The sequence below is a fragment of the Halichondria panicea genome, chromosome 3, assembly GCF_963675165.1.
Source record: "Halichondria panicea chromosome 3, odHalPani1.1, whole genome shotgun sequence".
NCBI classification, from domain to species: domain Eukaryota; kingdom Metazoa; phylum Porifera; class Demospongiae; order Suberitida; family Halichondriidae; genus Halichondria; species Halichondria panicea.
The window spans coordinates 2,497,926-2,517,866 of record NC_087379.1 but is presented as its reverse complement, the minus strand read 5'-3'; the positions used below and the strand labels follow the sequence as shown (position 1 = coordinate 2,517,866).

The window sequence follows — 19,941 nt, the reverse complement described above, 5'->3', positions numbered from 1 at the left end:
CAATACATATACGCAGATCTCCATGGTACAGGTAGCTTGTACTATGAACACCTGAAGCAATTAATTCAGAAAATGGGCGTGTCCCTGAAATGCGCATGCGTATTGCAGCTGTTACTATAGAGACAGGTCTGCTTATCTTCTGCGCATGTGCACTGATAACCATGTGGCACTGCTGTTTATCAATAAAGTGGGTGGATCAAGGCGTGGTTTATCTATTGTTATCCGGCCTGTCTCTGGAACCAAGGTGTCCGAATAGTCGAGGTTCTACCATACCTCGTGCAGCAGTTATATGTATCTCCTCTGAGAATACATAGAACTATATAGGAAAGAGGATCAACAGCTTGCACACACTGTTGCACAACTCAACTTTATTGAGAGCTGAGTATATGAATTTTGCTGACGCTGCAACCCACTGTATTGGAAATGTATGGCAAAGGGCTTAGTTATACACTTGACTGTTATATATTGAGTTGTGCAACAGTGTGTGCAAGCTGTTGATCCTCTTTCCTACAGGGTGTCATAAAAGGCTAAATAAGCTTATCTGTCCAGAAAGTTTCTTGATAACTGTGGCCGTCTGAACACGAGTCAAAATGTGTGAAAACACACACAAGAGCACTGTCCATCCTATGTACAACCTACTGGTTGTACTTTTATATTCCGTTTCATATTCCATTCCAGCTTTTACATAATTATGCCGAGCATATAATTATACATGTCTGACACATGTAACGTGACTGATATTAAAATTTAATGACACTATTCTCTTTCCCCCTGGAATTGAGGTTAACTTGTCTACCCAGCCACCGCCCTGCTCTGTCTATATCCACGCGGCTTGGAATCTAGGGACAACATAATCAAGGGGTATAATGGGGAACGATCTTGATTATAGAACTGCAATCAGATCAGAGGAAACACAGGGTCACCAAGTCTATAGCTACTATAGTTTCAAGCATATAATTATATATAGCGTATTATTATGCCTCGGTGCGCATGCGCAAGCGAGGTATACGGTAGTGTGTTTGTGTGTCTGTCTGTCTGTCTGTCTGTGTAGACTGCTACAGCTGCTCAAGGATGAATCAAGTGCAAGTAAGAGTTTCTATAGGCTTCTAGTCATGTTTACTTGGATTTTAATTCGTGGATTTGCAAAATAATACTTTGTTCTCGAGTTATACCTAGTTTTGCTTACTTGGAATGCCATTGCAGCCTTTTCAGAAGAGCACGTAGCCAAACTTGTTTACCGAGTGTTGCTACTCTACTTAGTAGTTAGCTCTGCACTAAAACGCTAGCTATTGGTAGCTGCAAGAGTGAGAAGAGAGCTGCAAGGCTCTGCTAATACAGCCATTAATTTTAGACTTGAACTTTTGGCATAGATCGTTTTTAACAATAATAATGGTCGATCATTACCCACTCTGTGAGTTTTTGCATGCAGCAAAATTATTAGTAGCTTTATGTTATGTAGCTTTGGCATCTTCACCGAGGCATCAGCACCTGCGGTGCTTTCATTTCAGTTAGTAGTCCATCAAAGTGTGTAGTTCCCTCACACAGCTAATGTTTACACAACACACACACACACACACACGTCACAAACGAACAATGGAAACAGAGCAATCACTCTACCCCTGCAAACGCGGCGGTTATTCAATGTACATTTTAGAGAGACTCGGTCTGAAATGCGTGCACGAATCACTACAAGTTAAGTGTATTGATGTCATTGTGGTCATGTGAAAACATCCAGGACAATTACACCACTTGTATAGTGATTTATGCATGCATGGCGGACCTCCTCTAGTCATTTGATCACTATTCAATTCATGTCAGACAGTAGGATTATTTTAGGCAAAAAGCATGAATAATAAAAAAAAAAGGTACTAACACGAATTGCTATTTTTCGATTTTTCGTACACGTACACAGTACTACTAATAAAACCCCATAAACTAAGAAACAGAAAAACAGAGCCAATCACTATTATAGTAGGACTAACATTTAGGCAAGCATGATAATAAAAAAGGTACTAACACGAAATGCTATTTTCTACACATTACTAATGAAACCCATAAACAGGAAACAGCCAATCACTATGCCAACCAGAAGAGCTTACTGGTCACCTGCAAAGATAAATAATAGCTTTCTTGCCCACATAGATTAAAAGTGATAGACTGAACCCACCACTGATGAACTGACTAGCAGCTAGTTGCCAAGCAATGGCTTTAGGTAATGGCAACTGGCTATAGTCATAATTACTTTTGTAACTGTATGCATGTTTGTGGCTCATAGATATAATCTCTCTACACTCATTGCTATACCAGTGGGCACAGATAGGGATCCAGTAGATGGTGTTGTCTTACTAATGTCTGTAAGTGAAATAATTTAAAACATTTTAGGACTCACACAACTCATACCTGATGAATTACAGAGAGTACTTAGTGCGTTGATCATCTAACAACCGATCCTTCGTCGTACGTATCAGAGAAGACAAAGCCTCTACTTTTCAAATCGCTAGCCAGTGAGAAATCGTATATCTGTCCATTTATCTGCCAGAAGAGAGTCTCATTCGAGTGGCAACTAAAGACAGAAACTTCACCCTCAAATGCAATCTGTGACGTTGGTTCAGAGAGAATTACTGCAGGCAAGGAGTGCATGTGTGTGGGTGGTGGACATTCATTTTGGTAAGATTATATTCTGACTGACAACTACAGTAGACTTTCGCTATTCCGGCTCCCTGAAGTACGGCCACCTCGATATACCGGCCATTTGGCTTGGCACGGAATGCTAGCTATATGTTTACTGCACAAAACTCACTCTGAAGTACGGCCACTCGCTATTCCGGTTACCGGCCAGTGCTGGCTGTCCCAAACAAGGTTTTCAATGTAATTTTATACGTGTATTACGGCCGGATATGACGTTTTGGGTTTGGTTTAGCAAATAAAATTGAATTACACTTAAATAGAGAACAAAATGATTCATTATCCTCGAGACAAAAACCGCAAAAGTAGTCATTAGATTCAAGGTAAGGTCGTTTTTAAGCCGCGGCTATTTCCTGAGCTGCAGCCACCTCGCTATTCCGGCCAAGCTGCATGGTCCCAAGGGTGACCAGATTAACGAGAGTCTACTGTAAATATTTACTGTTTCTAGGTGGTACTGCACTGTCATACTGAATGAGGCTTCAGGTTTAAGGTGATTCATTGCTTACATTTCTTGTTGCCAAAACAAAGGGCTCTATTACATATTCACATCTGTCACCTCCATGGGAACAGCAGCACAGGGCCAGGACCACAGTGATGATATCATTCAGTTTGGGAGCCATGGCTGCACAGTCACTGTACTAGCTATAGCTACAGTTTGACAATGTGTACATGTAGCTCTATGTGGGAGGGTAGCTGGGAATAGCCCGGCACCCGTTCCCAACGGGTGGCCGGGGGACACGCTTATGTAGGATTTGTACTGCTGTGTTATGCAATACTGCTCTGTAAGCATCATGAATAAAATTATAAACCGCAGATGCTGCTCTATTTGGTTATGAATAAAATTATAAACTGCACGTCCGGTTATGAATATCGTTATCTTAGAAATACTGCTATCTGATTGGGCTGCACTCCTCAGTGCAGCAGTACAAATCCTATATAAGAATGTCCCCCGGCCACCCGTTGGGAACGGGTGCCGGGCTACGCCCAGCTAGTGGGAGGACGCTGTGGAAATTTAATAGCTGAGTCAACACATTGCTATAACAACCACAAAAATGCAGCATTCCCAAAAACTGGCAATGGTGACGCATATACCCAAAGCATCTCAATTAGAGTAAAGGATACGTATACAGCAATGGTGTTTAGGTGACATATGCACATGGCTTCAACTTGGCTGTGACAAAATCCATGTTTGGGCTCTGAGGCATGAAAATTAAAACCACTTTTTGAAGTTGTGTCTACAGACTACAACACACCTAAACATTGGTTAGCCATCGAGCAGTACAGAAACTGCACGTTAGCATTGAAGTAAAGTCATCTGCATCAGTGTACATAAAATAGTTAGGAAAAAAGACGTAGAGTGAAAGAGATCGAACCCCGTACATATGTATGCAGTGGTCATGAAGTGGACACATGTTATAGTACTTATACATATAGCTATTACACTGAAATTGGTTAAAGGTGAGTAGCAATTGTGGATTCTAACTCGCAACAGAGATACCCTGTAAGCTATATAGTTGTAATAATATCTATTCCCCGTCGTGTTAATCACAGCTCAGCAGCCTAAAGTCTATGAAGTGACCATCTCCACCTTCAACGATGAACTGACACCTCCATACCACTCAGTGCCTCTCTACTGCAGCATCTCTCCTCAACCAGACGAGCCGTTGTTTTATCGATGGACACATTCCGTTAATGACCAATACGTTTCGGCCACTGCCACCTCTCCTTATGCCTTTTACAAGCCGCTATTCAACCACCCTCGATATGGTAGGGTATTCTGTCATGTGGAGACAGAGGAAGGGTTTCTAGGCACAGGAAGCATTCTGTTGGAAGCACAAGGTAGGCACCAGAGAATGCTATAGGTATTACTAGTTAATTTGTGACGAACTGATAGTGTGTATACCGTATATCTTCTAATTTATCGGACAGCAAAAAATAATTATTTTGAAAATTGTCCAGGTATAATTGGAACAGATTTTTATAGAGCATGCGAAGTGTCCGGAATAATTAGAACAAGCAAGCAGCTGCATGCGAGCTAGCTAAGTTTAATAGAACAAGGTACGACTGAATAGTTGCACTAACTATCTAAAACTAGCTACTCAAAGCTATCTAACTGCAGCACTCCAAGTCTTACTTGCCGTCTATGAGGTAACTCAACTTTTCAAGGTATTATCCGGATATTTAGAACAAATGTAATATTAAAGTACTGGAGTGTCCGTTGTATTAGAACAACGAAAATTGCCCAAAAGAGTGTCCGAGTAATTAGAAGTGTCCGATAAATTAGAAGATATACGGTAGTCAAGTAGTCTTATAGAACATTTTATGTTCGTGAAGAAACCAAAAGCCTTAATTTCATTCCTGCAAAAACTGATGCTGCTACAATGCATGTATAGCGATCACTTTTGATCGTATGAACGTAAAAAGTTGCGCACACTCAGTAACGATCTTTTAATGTATTACACAGCCTAGCTATACTCATAACCAAAGCCACCAAAATCTATCCCATTTTGTACAGGGTACGTTGAAGCTATTGGGAGAACTGCGGTCAGTCTACAGCCTACCAAACCTCTCACTCTAAGAGGCGAGGTGTCAAGGCAGTACAGCACTGACAACAAGAGCCCACTACTCAACACGAGGGTCTTAACAAGATGGAGCTATAACGGAGTCCCTATTACACAGCAACTAGAATCTGATCAACCTACTCTTTCTTTCAACAGAACACAAGAATCCGATACTGGAGAGTATGTACTGAGTGTGTCACATTTCTACATTTCAAGAGGCTTTGATAAAAATAACGAAACTGAAGGTAATATGCTGGGAATTGCAGGGGATATTAACAGGCAATGCAGTGACATAGTGCTGAGTACTCTAGGACTGTACGCTATCTTCAGTCCTGTGGAATTTCAAGTCAACATAGGTGAGCATGCAGCATTCAGTATAAAACATTATATGCAGTCTACCTTCTACATTCACATGATTATGGTAATTACATGATGAAGACTCATTATATACGAGGGCATTTACATTCTCTTATGCTGTATACAGGTACTAAACAGATTCCCGCTGAACCAACTAAAAGTACCCACTATTATGAATTCTTTGAGAAAAAGCAAGTATATGTGATGATCCAGATACCACTGCAGTCAATTCAAGGGATTGACTATAACCAACTCTCAGACAACTTCGAACTTAGTTACAAGCTACTCCACAATGGAAAAATTATATTTGATACTATATATAGACTTTCTAGCAGAGGTTATACCAGTAGAGTCAGTGAGTACAGGCTGATCAATGACAGCACAGTGGAGGCAAATCTGACCTTTTTCTCACCTAAGGCAACAGATGTGGGGATATACGAGTACCAGTTCTACGTGAGGAATGAGGATGTACAGAGGGTGCTCGATACAACACAATGTGACACAAGCTATCAGAATTTCCTTGATGGTGGGATTCGACTCCTGTTCTTCTTAATTGGAGAAGCTACAATTTACATCAAAATGGCTGGTGAGTGGATGCATGCAGTTACTGTATAACATTTAGCTGTAATACTCGAAAATGAAGTACAGAAGATGAAGTACAAAAGATGAAGTACAGAAGGATAGGCCAACGTAAAATCCAATTGAATTTTAACAACTTTTAATTCTCCCTGCTAGTAATAACTGCAGTGCACAGTACATTCAAACTCTGTGCATTGGTATAGTTATACTAAGCAGGTATGTATACCTACTATTTATGATAACAACTATTAATTTTTATGATAACATTTACAGATCAGATTTCTGTGAATGCCAGCAAGTACTACTACAGTATTGGTGATGAGGAAGGCTCAACACTATCATGCACACTAGCTCAACAGAACAGCAGCGCGCAGGAGCTGAACTGGCATAAGAATGGATACCAAGTGATGACAACAAATTCTTCAAGCATACTATATATTAACATTTCGGATACTGTGGAGAAATTGGACTTTGTGAACGAGTACGGCACGTACACATGCACTGCTATGGAAACGGATGGTCGACAAAGCTCAAAGTCGATACATGTTGCAGAAAAAGGTAAGCTAGTATAAGCACTATTTCAGTACCAAGCAAAATAATCGTATAATTATACGTACAACAATCATAGAAGACTAAACCGTATATAAAATTATAGTGGGAAATTTGGCGAGCAATTAACCCTTTCCCGGCTTTAATTAAAACAAAATAATACAGAATAAATACATGTTTTTCTTTAAAAATCCATATCTTATGAACCATACATTGAAATCACTCGTAACTATTTCCCACAGGTAGCCCAGACCCCGGGGGTACCATGACATCATCATCGTTACCTAGCAACTGACCACCCCCAACTAATTAGCGATTTTTACAAACATTCACAATTATGTACACAAACAATATTATACGAAGGCACAAAGTGACTATAGACACTAAGTAAGTGTTCTCAATGTTCTCACGGTGACATAGTTCGATCAGGATCTGCCGAAACTTCTCTGCGAGGTCGTATCAGCAGACGCCCTTTTCCCGGGAAACGTTCTTCACCTACACACACGTTGACAAGTTCAATGGTGGCTCGTGATATCCACTGCTGTACTAACTAGCCTAAGCAAACCTATACTGAAGCTATCCTGAAGCTATCAGAATACAGTATGTTGTACAAATGCTACTCTAGACTTACCAGATCCAGAAACTTGGTCCAGCTCCTTCAGGCTCCTCAGGCTCTTTATTTTTTAGCTTGAGGTAGCTTCCTACCTAGCTACGATCCCAGTCACTGTCCTCTCACTCTACAAGGCCATAAGCATCGATATTCTCACTGTCTAGCAGCTCTAGAGCCCCACTGAGGTTGTACTACAAAGATCTTGAAGTCATCATCAAACGGTCACTTTTCTTTCGACAGTACTGCACAAAGCGTACCTCGAAGCAAGATGTTGAAAATACCACATGAAAGAGCAGCTCAATGCGCATGTGCTGGTACCTACAGCGTGTGCATAGCTCCAACATAGCCCGCACAGCAAATTTTTGAATAATCTCGGTCTGCTGGACGACATATGTCGTCCAAAGCCGGGAAAGGGTTAATTTGGAAAATGAGGCAAAATAATTGGCAATTCTATCTGGCGATCTTACTGCAAATGCATTGTTGATTGGCGTACGCAGTTCATGGAAAGGGTTGACAAAATAATGGATAAACCTAGATTGGACAAATTCAAATTTCTTTCCTTAATTGCTGAAATTTACCCACTACACAGTAGTAGCAATATATATAGACACTCACCTTATCTGCCAATGCAGCATTCTTCAGTATCCAGCTCCGTCCCGAAAATGGCCTGGATTGTGTAAGGAAACAAAGCAAAAATGTGAAATACATAAAAGACTAAATTCTTTACCCCATACAGGCATCAGTGTCAACAGAAGCCGTTAAGACAGCTGTTCTAAGTGAATTGAGATCCACCTTCTCCCAAACATGTAACTGTGACATCACGCTAGACGAGTTCACCATGGCAACCATGTTATGTGACGATAACAATATGCTCACTTTGAGCTCGGACTTGTTGTTTTCCGACCAAGATGGAGAACTGACAGCATCGAGTTTGCTCAGCTCTGCTGCCAGTAGACTTGCGGGAGTTAGGACATTCAATGATGCAACGTTGTTCATTGATACCAGCTGTGCCCTATAAGGGATGCTCAAGGGCGCTGTATAGAGGTAAGAGCAACATGTAACTTTGTCTATAGTCACACAATCATTGCTTATATAGGGACAGCCCAGACAGGAGAACGCCCTTTGGGCTTCTAAATCACGTAGAAACTTCCTAAACAGTGTCTAACTATTATATAGAACACGATGCTCCCTCCCAGAGGAAATGTATGTCTGCATAAGCCTTTGAACTACCTATACTACACTAAGAATTAAGAGCTAAAAGGAAGGTTTAGAACACCGTTTTTAGAACTAAAAAAGATAAGTACCGGTGTCATAAAATTTTAGGCCCCCCGGGCCTAGAATTTTAACATTCTAGGCCCCCCCCTTAACAGCGCTGTTAATGTTGCAGTAATAATTATTATTTATGAGCATTGAATGTGTATTCTCAACAACATATAAAATCAGCTATATATATTTACAGTCTATGCAGTGCCAGTTGCTGAATGAAGCTCTCCTCACATGTACACACACACATTTCATGCAACTGGTCGACCGGCTGGTCACAGACCATTCCATGAATCAGGCCTCATGCAGCACGAAGCATATAGGGGCCAACTGTCCCGAATTGGTCAGCTGGGTTACTCCAAAAAGCTTCAAACAATGAGTTTTACACAAGAGAAACTAGCTCGATCAGTCTAATAAGTGGGCAGGCTCACTTGCTTGTGCATTTATTACATGCATGTACTGTGATTCCACCATAGATAAAAGAGTCTCTCTCTTATTCTCTCTATGATTCCATATTGAGAGCTGAGCTAGTGATGCTATATACTGGAGCATCTCCAAAGCAATTTACATCGATCTTCTTCCAAGGAAAACATACGGAAGAAGATATGAATTGTTGTCTTTGCACTGAAAATCGTGTGCTTTATAATTATTGTGATTTCACAAAATTTCGCCTCCTTTGGCAGCCAGCCGTTCGGGGGATAACACTACCATGTGTTGTCCTGCTGGGAAAGTTGGAATGGCGAAGCTAGCACGAAGTTGTAAATAATTTATGGCGATAGCTATATCAGTATGCACAACATCGATTGTCTTACAGGCAGATCCAACATTGCAGAACTGCATCAAAGCATTTAACTGTTATATAGGTATAAGCATGAGTAACTTGAAGGTAAATCTTCCTTCACTTTGAATTCCATGATAGCTAACATTTTTGCTAGTACTTTTGTACAGAGTCTTTGCATGCATGTCTCTTTGATGCTTTGTCAACTAATAGAGCTAACCTTACCATAATATTATATCTATTTAACTTCGTTCATCTTTGTTCTATCGTGCAGAAAAGGATAGCAGAAAAGAGGGGGCCTAATCTCACAGTTGGGGGCCTAGAATTTTAACAGAATGGACCCCCTGGGGAAACATGGGGGCCCAAAATTTTATGACACCGGTAGCTGAAAACTGAATTTTTACACACAACATATTAAAAATTGTGGGCGTGGCTGCGTTTTAGCTGATTCAGCAATAATTGAAGGTCCCAGTCGCTGATCTATTAGGCTAGGCAAAGTAGATTAGTAGTTTCTCATCAGCCCCCTCATCACTTTTAGCCTTCCTCCCAAAAAGTTTATTACCGTATAGCTATCTTCTAATTTATCGGACAACAAAACTAATTATTTTGGAAATAATTATGTCCGGGTATAATTGGAACATATTTTTATAGACCACGCGAAGTGTCTGGAATAATTAGAACAAGCAAGCAGCTGCATGCGAGCTAGCTAAGTTTATTAATAGAACAGTGTGCGACTGCACTAGCTATCTAAAACTAGCTACTCAAAGCTATCTAACTGCAGCACTCTAAGACATACTTGCCGTCTGTGAATGTAACTCAACTTTTCAAAGTATTGTCCGGATATTTAAAGCACTGGAGTGAGTGTCCGTTGTATTAGAACAACGAAAATTGCCTAAAAGAGTGTCCGGGGTAATTAGAAGTGTCCGATAAATACGGTATTCATTATTTTTGGGGTGTGGCCTAAATTAATGAGCCACACCTATTGTATATCAGGGTGTGGTCTACAATTAATGAGTTACACCCACCCACATTTCAAAATAGAAACCAATTACTGATGATGTAATGTTTGTTTGTGCATGAACATCATTAAAATATTGTACTGTCAGCATAATGAATAATGAATAATGACATCATGGCCTCATCTGATGAGAAACTATTAGCCTGGCCTTATAAAGCTAGTGTCTGCAATAATGTCACAACTATTCGTGATTTTGTTATTTTTCCTAGTTCTGACTACATCTGTCACTGCTGATGTTGGAAGCACTAGTTGTGAACCAGGAGAGAATGTGTGCTCAAAGTGTTACGATGTGCTTGTGAATGAGATAATAGCGAGTGACAAGAATCGATTTAATCTCCAACGTGCCTTCTTCCCACCCGATACATCCAATCCAGTTTTTGTGACAGTGATATACTACTTTACGAGAAACATGTCTGGAAATGGCTCCACTGACTATTCTCTAACTTCCCCCAACCAGACCTGGTTTTGGACACAGTCCACTTTCTACTTGTTCCAACCTGTCCAGTCGCTTCAGTACACATCTCTACTGTTTTCTGACTCTGATTTCCGGGAGACAAAGGTTTCTCTATACCTGCAGCCAGACTGTATGAACGCTGATCTTGACATGATAAAGCTACTGACTCAAAGAGTAAGCCATAATGATAATTGCTGCTCATATATACTTGTCAGAGAGTTTAATATGTGCCGTATTACTATAGTAGGTGCATGGAAAGCCTTGGTGCATGAATGAGCTAAATCATTGATGTTGCGTTCTAGAAAGGATCGTGATATCATACAAGTAGTTTTGGCGATTTTATTTTTGCAAAGTGATCAAAACTCACAAAATTCACTTCTTGCTAAACATCAGCTATATATAGTGATAATATAGTGATACGGTAGCTATAATTATTAATTAGGCTATTCTATACAGGGTATGTTTATTTATTTATATAAACTGCATTGTTTGTTTTATAGTTAAAGCTGTTTGCAATGCAGCAGAAAATTCGTTCTCCAATTACGGATAGCTACAGTGCCAAAGGAGAGAACCTTATGACACTGAAGATGTTTCACAATGGTGAGAACATAGCAATTATACAAGGACAACACTTTACAAACTACGGATTTGCCTTTCAATTTGTCTTTCCTCTAGTCGTGATGTTTTTTTTCTATTGGCTGTCACATCATTTAGTTGAAAATGACTCAAAAGGGTTCTTCAAAAAACTAAGAAAATTTCTAGAACAACCTAACGGAAATGCTGACCAAGAAGATGATAACATACATGATATGGACAGCATTAAAGTGTCAACAAGGAATATGTACATTGTTATTTTAGTGATATGCTCAGTATCGTTCGTTGTGTACGTGATAGCATTGGACATAGTAGCAATTATCAATCGGAATACTAAAATGTTTCCGGAAATCTTCTTTAAGCCAAATCAAAATGAGTCAAAATACGGTAATGTAAGTTTAGCTTTTAAACTCGAATATTCTATTCCATCGCTCATGCTTGTCTACGATTTGTTGATTTTTGGGGTCATGGTAGTAGGAATGATTTGTAAACGTTGTGGTGTGCGTAGAGGAAAGTGGTATCATATCGGTATAGCACCTGCGTCCTGTATTGTTGTTCACTCTTACCACATCCTAATTAGCTTCATCCAAACTCCACATCATGCTGCTAGCATTTTTATATTCTATGCAGTGATAATTCTTATCTTTTATGTGACGTTCAAGGCTGCATATTATAATCTTTTTCAGATATTTCAGAGACTTGCTTCAAATAAGTGCTGCAAAGCCTGCTTTGGAATTTGTAATAACTGCCTTTGTATTTGCCTTGTGTGTTTGTGTTGTCCCTTCATTTGTTTGGTCCCCTTCTGTCGGTGGTCGCTCTTTTCTTTGTGGACTGATGATATAATATGTAAGATATGCTGGAATTGGAGTTGTTGCACACATCAAAAGTGTTGCCCTGCATATAAAGTGCCACATCCTGTTGTACTGACAATTATGAGTCTTATATCATTTTTCTTGTCCTGTTTTATGGTATTTGTGGTAGGGCTCTTCGTTATTATACCCATCAACTTGGCTATTGATAATGCACCTGCACGCTTGTTCAGCATCAACCAGACTGTCCTCGTGTTTATCGGTGCTGCTATCACCTACAAACTCTATCGAAACCATGCAGGTGCCAACAACATCATAGAGCAGTTAGTAAAGGCAAATAGAGAATACTTAGCTACTAATGGAATCGATGGTGAACTTAGAGCGTGGAAGGATTTGGATAAAGTTGATAAAGAAATTAAAATGGGGAAACTTATGATTGCGGCTTTACATACTATCAACGCTCCAGCTTTGCAACCAGCTCCAGCTTTGCAGCAACAAGGTCCGCAGCAACCAGCTCCAGCTTTGCAGCAACAAGGCCCCCCCAGCAACCAGCTCCAGCTAGGCAGCAACAACGTTCGTAATCGACATAAGCTCTGATTTTGTTAGCTTGCATGCATGGTTAAATTGTTTTATTTGTTAGATCTACATGTATATACAGATCTGCTTTTAAATTTCCAGATTATAATTAGTGCTCGTGCACGTATGTAAATAATTATTCTTTCTATGGCAACACTTGAAGTGCATGTATGTTGTATAATTAAAGCAATCGAAAATGGGCATGCATGCATGCGCCTGCACAATTATCTATTGTACTATATATACCCTATATAATTATTATACAGATCCTGCAGAAATTCCTAAAGATTGGTGCATGCGCACGCACATGCACTCAGTAAATTATTCGATTCTTATACGTTTGATTTCAGTATCGTGCATGTTAGCAAATCGAATAGCGAATTAACTCTATTAAGGGATTGTCTATTAAGGGATTGTTTGAACAATTTTGCGTTCCATGCACACACACACACACATACACACACCATAATTATTTGTCGTGCAGCTACAGAATAGGCTAAAATCAGTTAGTGATTGGGATACACATAATTATAATACAGTGTGCATGCGTCATAAGAATTACTACAAACATTTTCAAGCAAACTTAGTGCTGTTATATGTATACGTGCAAGTCATAGAAATTCTGGCCATGCACACTCACTGTGCGAAAGGACCAGACTAGCTACTGTATAGCAGGTAATTTTCGGGGGACAAAATATTCATGGTTGAGCAGTTTTAGTCATTTTGTGGATATTATTTTCGTGGTTGCTGCTTGCACTGCAGGTAAAGGTAGGCAAGGTCGCTTCATTCGTGGGTAAAATATTCGTGGTCATACCTTCAACCACGAATATTTTGCCCCACAAAAATTACCCTCTATACGGTATATATAGATGGGTGCATGAAAAGTGAGTTGGCCGTGGCCCGACCGTCCCTGATGGGAGGTCGGGTTACAAGCCTATCTGGGATTTGTTCTAGCGCCACTATAGTGGCGCCCTATAGCTATCAGATTGAAGCATTTTTCACGTGCTTGGTTACACTTCCGTTTGCATCTAGTTGCGAAACTGCATGCAGTGTATGCTATGGTCTACACGTCATCATGTCGGTTAACACCCACTTGAGAATAATAATATTTATAGCAGTGTTACATAATGCAGCAGAACAAATCCCATGCAACCCGACCCCCGTCAGGGACAGTCAAGCCACGCCCAACTAATCATACAATAATTATTATCAATTCATGTCAGACAGTTCACACGATACTGAGAAGCAAAAATCAGCTACAGCAACAAAAGGTAATTGTCTAACCATCATAGGTTGTACTATTAATGTGTGGTATTGTCAGGGGGAGTACTAGGGAAAATCCCCATTCACTTTCAGGACAGAAAGGCTTCGGAGGCAACCACATTGTACAAGTACATTCAGTGAAAGGCATGCATGGTGATGACAGTAATCAACATTGAATAACAATTCAGAGGTGGAAATTTAACACTACACATAACCAAAACACTATACATAACTATATCCTGAAGCAACAACTCAATAGTCTGGTCATGCACAATGCCACTATACTAATTCAACTCCATATATATATTTCCTTGTACAATGTGCACTCCTGAACTCCTGATACAGCTATAGTGTAAGGGGGACAGCATATACAATAGTCTACTAAAGCTGGAATGCAGAATGGAATGGAATATGGAACGGAAAATAGGCATGCATTAAGGTGAACATTTGTACTTGTACCATGATGTGCTCTGACACTAAGGAATATATCTATTGAAACTCTCAGGATACTCCAGGGTACAAATCCCATGTACCGTGTACATTCATATATCCTAGGGTACATTGGCTGTGGTCAGCCTGACGACCTCCCTCCACCCTTTAAGGACCCAAAGAAGACTACTGAGACAAAATTTGTTGGAACGCAAAAAATGTGTGGGTGCATGTCTGAAGTTGTAAATGTGGTTTGTCAAGTGCAAGCACACTCACACAAAATGTGCACAGTGCATGCACTGCTGCAGGGATCAAAGAGTGTTTACTGCTACTCAGTTGTAAATGGGTTGGATAACAGCTTTTAAAAAAAGAAAATTCCAAGCTGGATAATCGAGGTTCGGATAATGGAGGGCCGGATAATGGGTTCTACTGTAGTATACAATTAATACGCAGATATACTATGAACACCTATTGCAATTTTAGGGATGTGTCCCTGAAATGCGCATGCGTATTGCAGCTGTTACTGTATATGGAGACAGGTCTGCTTATCTTCTGCGCATGCGCAGATAACCATGTGGCACTGCTGTTTATCAATAAAGTGGGTGGATCAAGGCGTGATTTATCACTTCGATTATCCGGCCTGCCTCTAGAACCAAGGTGTCTGGATAATCGAGGTTCTACTGTACCTCATGCAGTTCTATGTATTCCCTCGGAGAATACATAGAACTGCCCTCATAGTACAAATCCAATACACCCCTTGATATCCATGGTACAACTATTACTAGTACTTTTATTAAGTTGGCTATAATATAACAGTCACAAGCGTATATATAACCAAGCCTTTGCCATACATTTCCAATACAGTGGGTTGCAAAATTCATATAATATACTCAGGTCTCAATAAAGTTGAGTTGTGCAACAGTGTGTGCAAGTTGTTGATCCTTGTTCCTACAGGGTGTCATAAAAGGCTAACTAAGCTATCTGTCCAGTCAGTTTCTTGATGACTGGCCTTTCCCTGCAGAAATAGAGCAGTCTGAACACGACCTACTGATACTAATTCCGTTCCATATTCCATTCCAGCTTTTACATATGCCAAGCATAATTATATACATGATTGTGTGACATGTAACGTGACTGATAATAAAATTTACTGACACAGTTCTCTTTCCTCCTGCATGGAATTGAGGTTAACTTGCCTACCCAGCCACCGCCCTGCTCTGTCTATATCCACGCGGCTTGGAATCAAGTCAGACAGTATACAATAATTATTTTAGGCAAAAAGCATGAATAATATAAAAAAGGTACTAACACGAAATGATACACGTACACAGTACTACTAATAATGAAACCCCATAAACAGTTACAGAAAAACAGAACCAATCACTATAATTATTATAGTAGGACTAACATTAAATTTTAGGCAAGCATGATAATAATAATTATTAGTAGCTACTATCACGAAATGCTATTTTCGTTTTTTCATACACGTACACAGTACTACTAATGAAATCCCATAAACAGTTATAGTAAGAAGCAGAAAAACAGAGCCAATCACTATGCCAACCAGAAGAGACGACTGGTCACCTGCAAAGTTAAATATTAAGGAAAATTCCTTGCTTGCCAACATCGATTAAAAAACTGTGATAGACTGAACCCACAATGAAGCCTGACTAGCAGCTATAGTTGCCAAGCAATGGCTTTAGGTGCTTTATAGGTAATGGCAACTGGCTAGTCATATGCATGTTTGTGGTTCATAGATAATCTCATTACTTACCACCAGTGGGCACAGATAGGGATCCAGTAGCGGGTGGTGTCTTACTAAACTCTGTAAGTGAAATAATTAAAAACATTTTAGGACTCACAACGACTCACACAACTCTATACCTGAGCTACAGAGAGTACTTGGTGCATTAATCATCTCTCCACCCTCCAGCTGACTCTTCACCCTCACTCGATAATAGACACTCAGATCCAGCTTCAAATCACCCAGCTTCAAATCACCCAGCTGCCCCTCAACGTCCCTGTCTGTCCCGCCCACAAAGGTCAGTGTGTCCGACTCAGCCACTAGGAAAACGAGTAAGTGGCTGACTGAAAATGACAGAGATCTGAGAATTGTGTGTGTGTGTGTGTATATGTGGTTGGGTGGGCAGGGTTTCATACAGGATTTTCCATACAACATTTTAGCGGAAAACGTTGAATTTAGGGGGTTCGGGGTCGATTTCGGGAAAATTTTTTACTATCTGAGGTGCAATTTGTGTTTCAAACTACTATGAAATTTTACTATACTGGAGATTGTCCTGTTATATGCACATGCACAGGTGGGGATGAGATGCCAACTATGGCAGGTTAGGCTATCAGAGTGTGTGTGATACACACATGTTTTTAAGGAGAAATATTGTTGTGACATCATTAATTTTTCAGATTTCTAGGGGGGGGGGGGGGCGATTTTAGCTGGGGATGTAAAATCCCAGGGCGCCCCCCCCCCTTTTTATGAAACCCTGGTGGATGTGGGTGTGTGAGCAGTAGAGCTATATGATAATTTCTAATTTTAATCTGCATAGATTATAGGGAACTTCTGCATTCTAATGACAAATGCTTGATTAGGAGCCGCGGGTACTAAATGTTTATTTTTCTGGTAGAGTTAAGAGACCACTGTTTAAGAGCGCCGTTTATTAGCTCCAGCTAATTCAACAACCTTTAGTTTGTCATAAAAAGTTCTTTTCACCTGCATAAACTTGAACTCTGCCATGAGAAAGTCTTTGTGAAGTACTAACAAGCTGCTACCTGTATACCTAGTAGCTACGTACATGTAGCTAGATTGATAATTTTTTTGGCTGCCACGTGCAGAAATGCTATAGTCAAAGTTCACTGGGGCTACTATTTCACTGGGGCTACTATTTGAAAGCGGCTACTAAATGTTTTGCAAGGGAGGCTACTATTATTTTGAGTAGTGCAGCCTTTATACAAGAGCGGCCTCTGATCGAGCATATACGGTAGTAATACTTTTTTATAGTGGTTGTTCAAATTTAAAACCAATGGAGCGGCCTTAGGTAATACTTTACATTCCTGCTACTGTCATTATACATTACCGTAAAAGGGCAGCTGCAAATAGTACCTGGGAAATCCCCTAATTATGCCTCGAGGCGTAGCCGCACGAGGGATACGGTAAAGCTGACTGTGTGTGTGTGTCTGTCTGTGTGTCTGTTCCAGCTGTAACTGCTCAACGGTTGCAATGCGACGAAAACTAACAGCTTCTATAGGCTTCTAGCCACGTTCTCTTGGATTTTGATTCGTGGATTAGCAAACTAAAGCTTCTTTCTCGAGTTATGGCTAGTTTGACTCACATTGAAGGCTGTTGCAGTCTCTTTAGAATCTTTCATAGCATAGCATCATCTGTCCGCACAAACTTTCTATTCAACATATGAGTTAGCCTTGCACTAAAGCGCTAGCTTTTTGTTAGCTACAAGACTCAGAAAATATCTGTTAAAACAGCTAGCTAGCATGCAGTGCAGTAGCCATTTGTGAAATTGATCTCTTTGGACACACCCTTTAATTATTCCTGTGGATGTAATGCGCATGCGTGTTCATTCCCCACGTGTGATCCAGATCCAGATCCTCCTGGCAGAATCATCTTTTTCTTGAAGGCTTGGTAAGCCACAAAACACTACCATATATAACAATAATTATAGATAACAATATGCATGTACACAAGTCTTTTCTTAGATACTATATACATATCTTAGATACTATATACAGATCCTAGAAGAATCAACTTCTTTCTTGAGGTCCTGGTAAGCCACATAATACAACAATAGATGCATGTAAATAAGTCTTTTCTTCTCAGTGACTTTATATAGATAATATAAAATTCATTAGAAACTTCTATAACACTAATACTTTTTGAGCGAAAGCATAACATGGCGAGAGGCATTAGCAAGCGCACGCTTGCAACCAACACTCGTTAAATAAAGCACTCCAACAATGTACATGCACTCACTGTAAACTGGACCAGTACAGTGGTGCTGTCATCACTGTTGAGCTGCAGGCGGCACTGAAGGTCTTCAATGGGGAGGAAGGCATCTACACCAAGAAAGAGAGAAAGCATTTATACCAAAATGTTGCTACTACATACATGTAAACCAAATAATAGAGAAAGTTGTCCAGTGCCGTTACTATAAACAGGATGATTGTACTCTATACAAGAGCCACTTTTCTGTTGTCAATTTGTATGAGTTTACTATCAACCAATCATGCTTATCTTGTATAGGTCATGAGAACTTTCACTATGGTAATCCTAAAATTATAGGACTGATAAGATAATAGTGACAACATAGTGGTACAAGACAATGCATAGTTTTCAGTATGCATGAGCTCTACATACACAATACTAAAACACGAAAAGGTCATTTAAAGGTGTACACTCACCCAATGGCATTTCCCAGGTCACCCTAACTGGTTGGCTGTCACCCATCACGCCACTTGAAACAACACTAAACACAAACTGCGAGCAACTTGACAGCTCAGTTGACACCGCATAATCGAACACATAATCAGTTTCATTGGTACTTTGTACAGTAAATGATTCCGTGTTTGTCTGAGTGGCACTGTCTTTGTACTGCACGGTTACTGTGTAGTTATGGGGCTCATAGCCAACAGGTGTGGACGGACTCTGCCATGTAAGCTTGAATGAGTTGGAATCCGTCAGAGTTAGAGTCACATTGGACGGGGACCCTGCAGCGTGGAATAAGTACACATATTTACGAGATTGGATGCTCTACATTCTACATTACTAGTATTTATGTGGCGTGAACAGCATAATGGCTATGGACTGATGATTTAGAGGGGGATACTTTCAATAAGGAAGTGGTCTCTTCATAACAGAGGTGTCACAACAGTATTCACAATAGAAAATCCAACTATACTCTGAATGATATAATGATGATACTCTGTGAAGTACAACAACTACAATTATATAGAGTTACATTTACACGGGCTTCTTGAATATGGTATACATAGTTTGATCAATTTTACTAACAATGGGAGAAAAGGCTTCAGTTAATTTGAACGACTGCGCTATTAAACTCACCTAGTACTGTGAGTGTTGCATTTCCACTGATAATGACACGATTGTCTTGGTCCACACTGATACACGTGATGAGGGTGTTGTTTGTCTCTTTGTTACCAACCACAGAAATGCTCCGAACAACCGATCCTTCGTCGTACGTATCAGAGAAGACAAAGCCTCTAATTTTCAAATCGGAAGCCAGTGAGAAATCGTATATCTGTCCATTTATCTGCCAGAAGAGAGTCTCATTCGAGTGGCAACTGAAGACGGAAACTTCACCCTCGAATGCGATCTGTGATGTTGGTTCAGAGAGAATTGCTGCAGGCAAGGAGTGCATGTGTGTGGGTGGGC

The 19,941-nt window shown here is 40.2% G+C and overlaps 2 protein-coding genes across 3 annotated transcripts in view; one reads left to right on the top strand and one right to left on the bottom strand.

Moving 5' to 3' along the window:
• LOC135334403 (uncharacterized) overlaps nucleotides 1-19,941 on the bottom strand; it is a 130,826-nt gene that overhangs the window by 11,536 nt on the left and 99,349 nt on the right. Inside the window, exons 3-4 of one of the 2 annotated variants that reach the window (XM_064529561.1) lie at nucleotides 19,612-19,908; nucleotides 18,951-19,256 (exon numbers count right to left, since the gene is read on the bottom strand). In XM_064529561.1, the coding sequence (XP_064385631.1) occupies nucleotides 18,951-19,256; nucleotides 19,612-19,908 (603 nt within the window). Of the gene's footprint in view, nucleotides 1-3,241; nucleotides 3,348-18,950; nucleotides 19,257-19,611; nucleotides 19,909-19,941 lie in introns of those variants that run through there. The other variant, XM_064529562.1, reaches the window with a different exon arrangement.
• On the top strand, nucleotides 3,628-12,987 carry LOC135333043 (uncharacterized). Its single transcript, XM_064527976.1, has 8 exons — nucleotides 3,628-3,655; nucleotides 4,237-4,524; nucleotides 5,201-5,602; nucleotides 5,731-6,189; nucleotides 6,456-6,740; nucleotides 7,974-8,017; nucleotides 8,078-11,028; nucleotides 11,355-12,987. Exons 1-7 carry the CDS (start codon nucleotides 3,628-3,630, stop codon nucleotides 8,357-8,359), a joined length of 1,788 nt encoding a protein of 595 aa, XP_064384046.1. The 3' UTR covers nucleotides 8,360-11,028; nucleotides 11,355-12,987.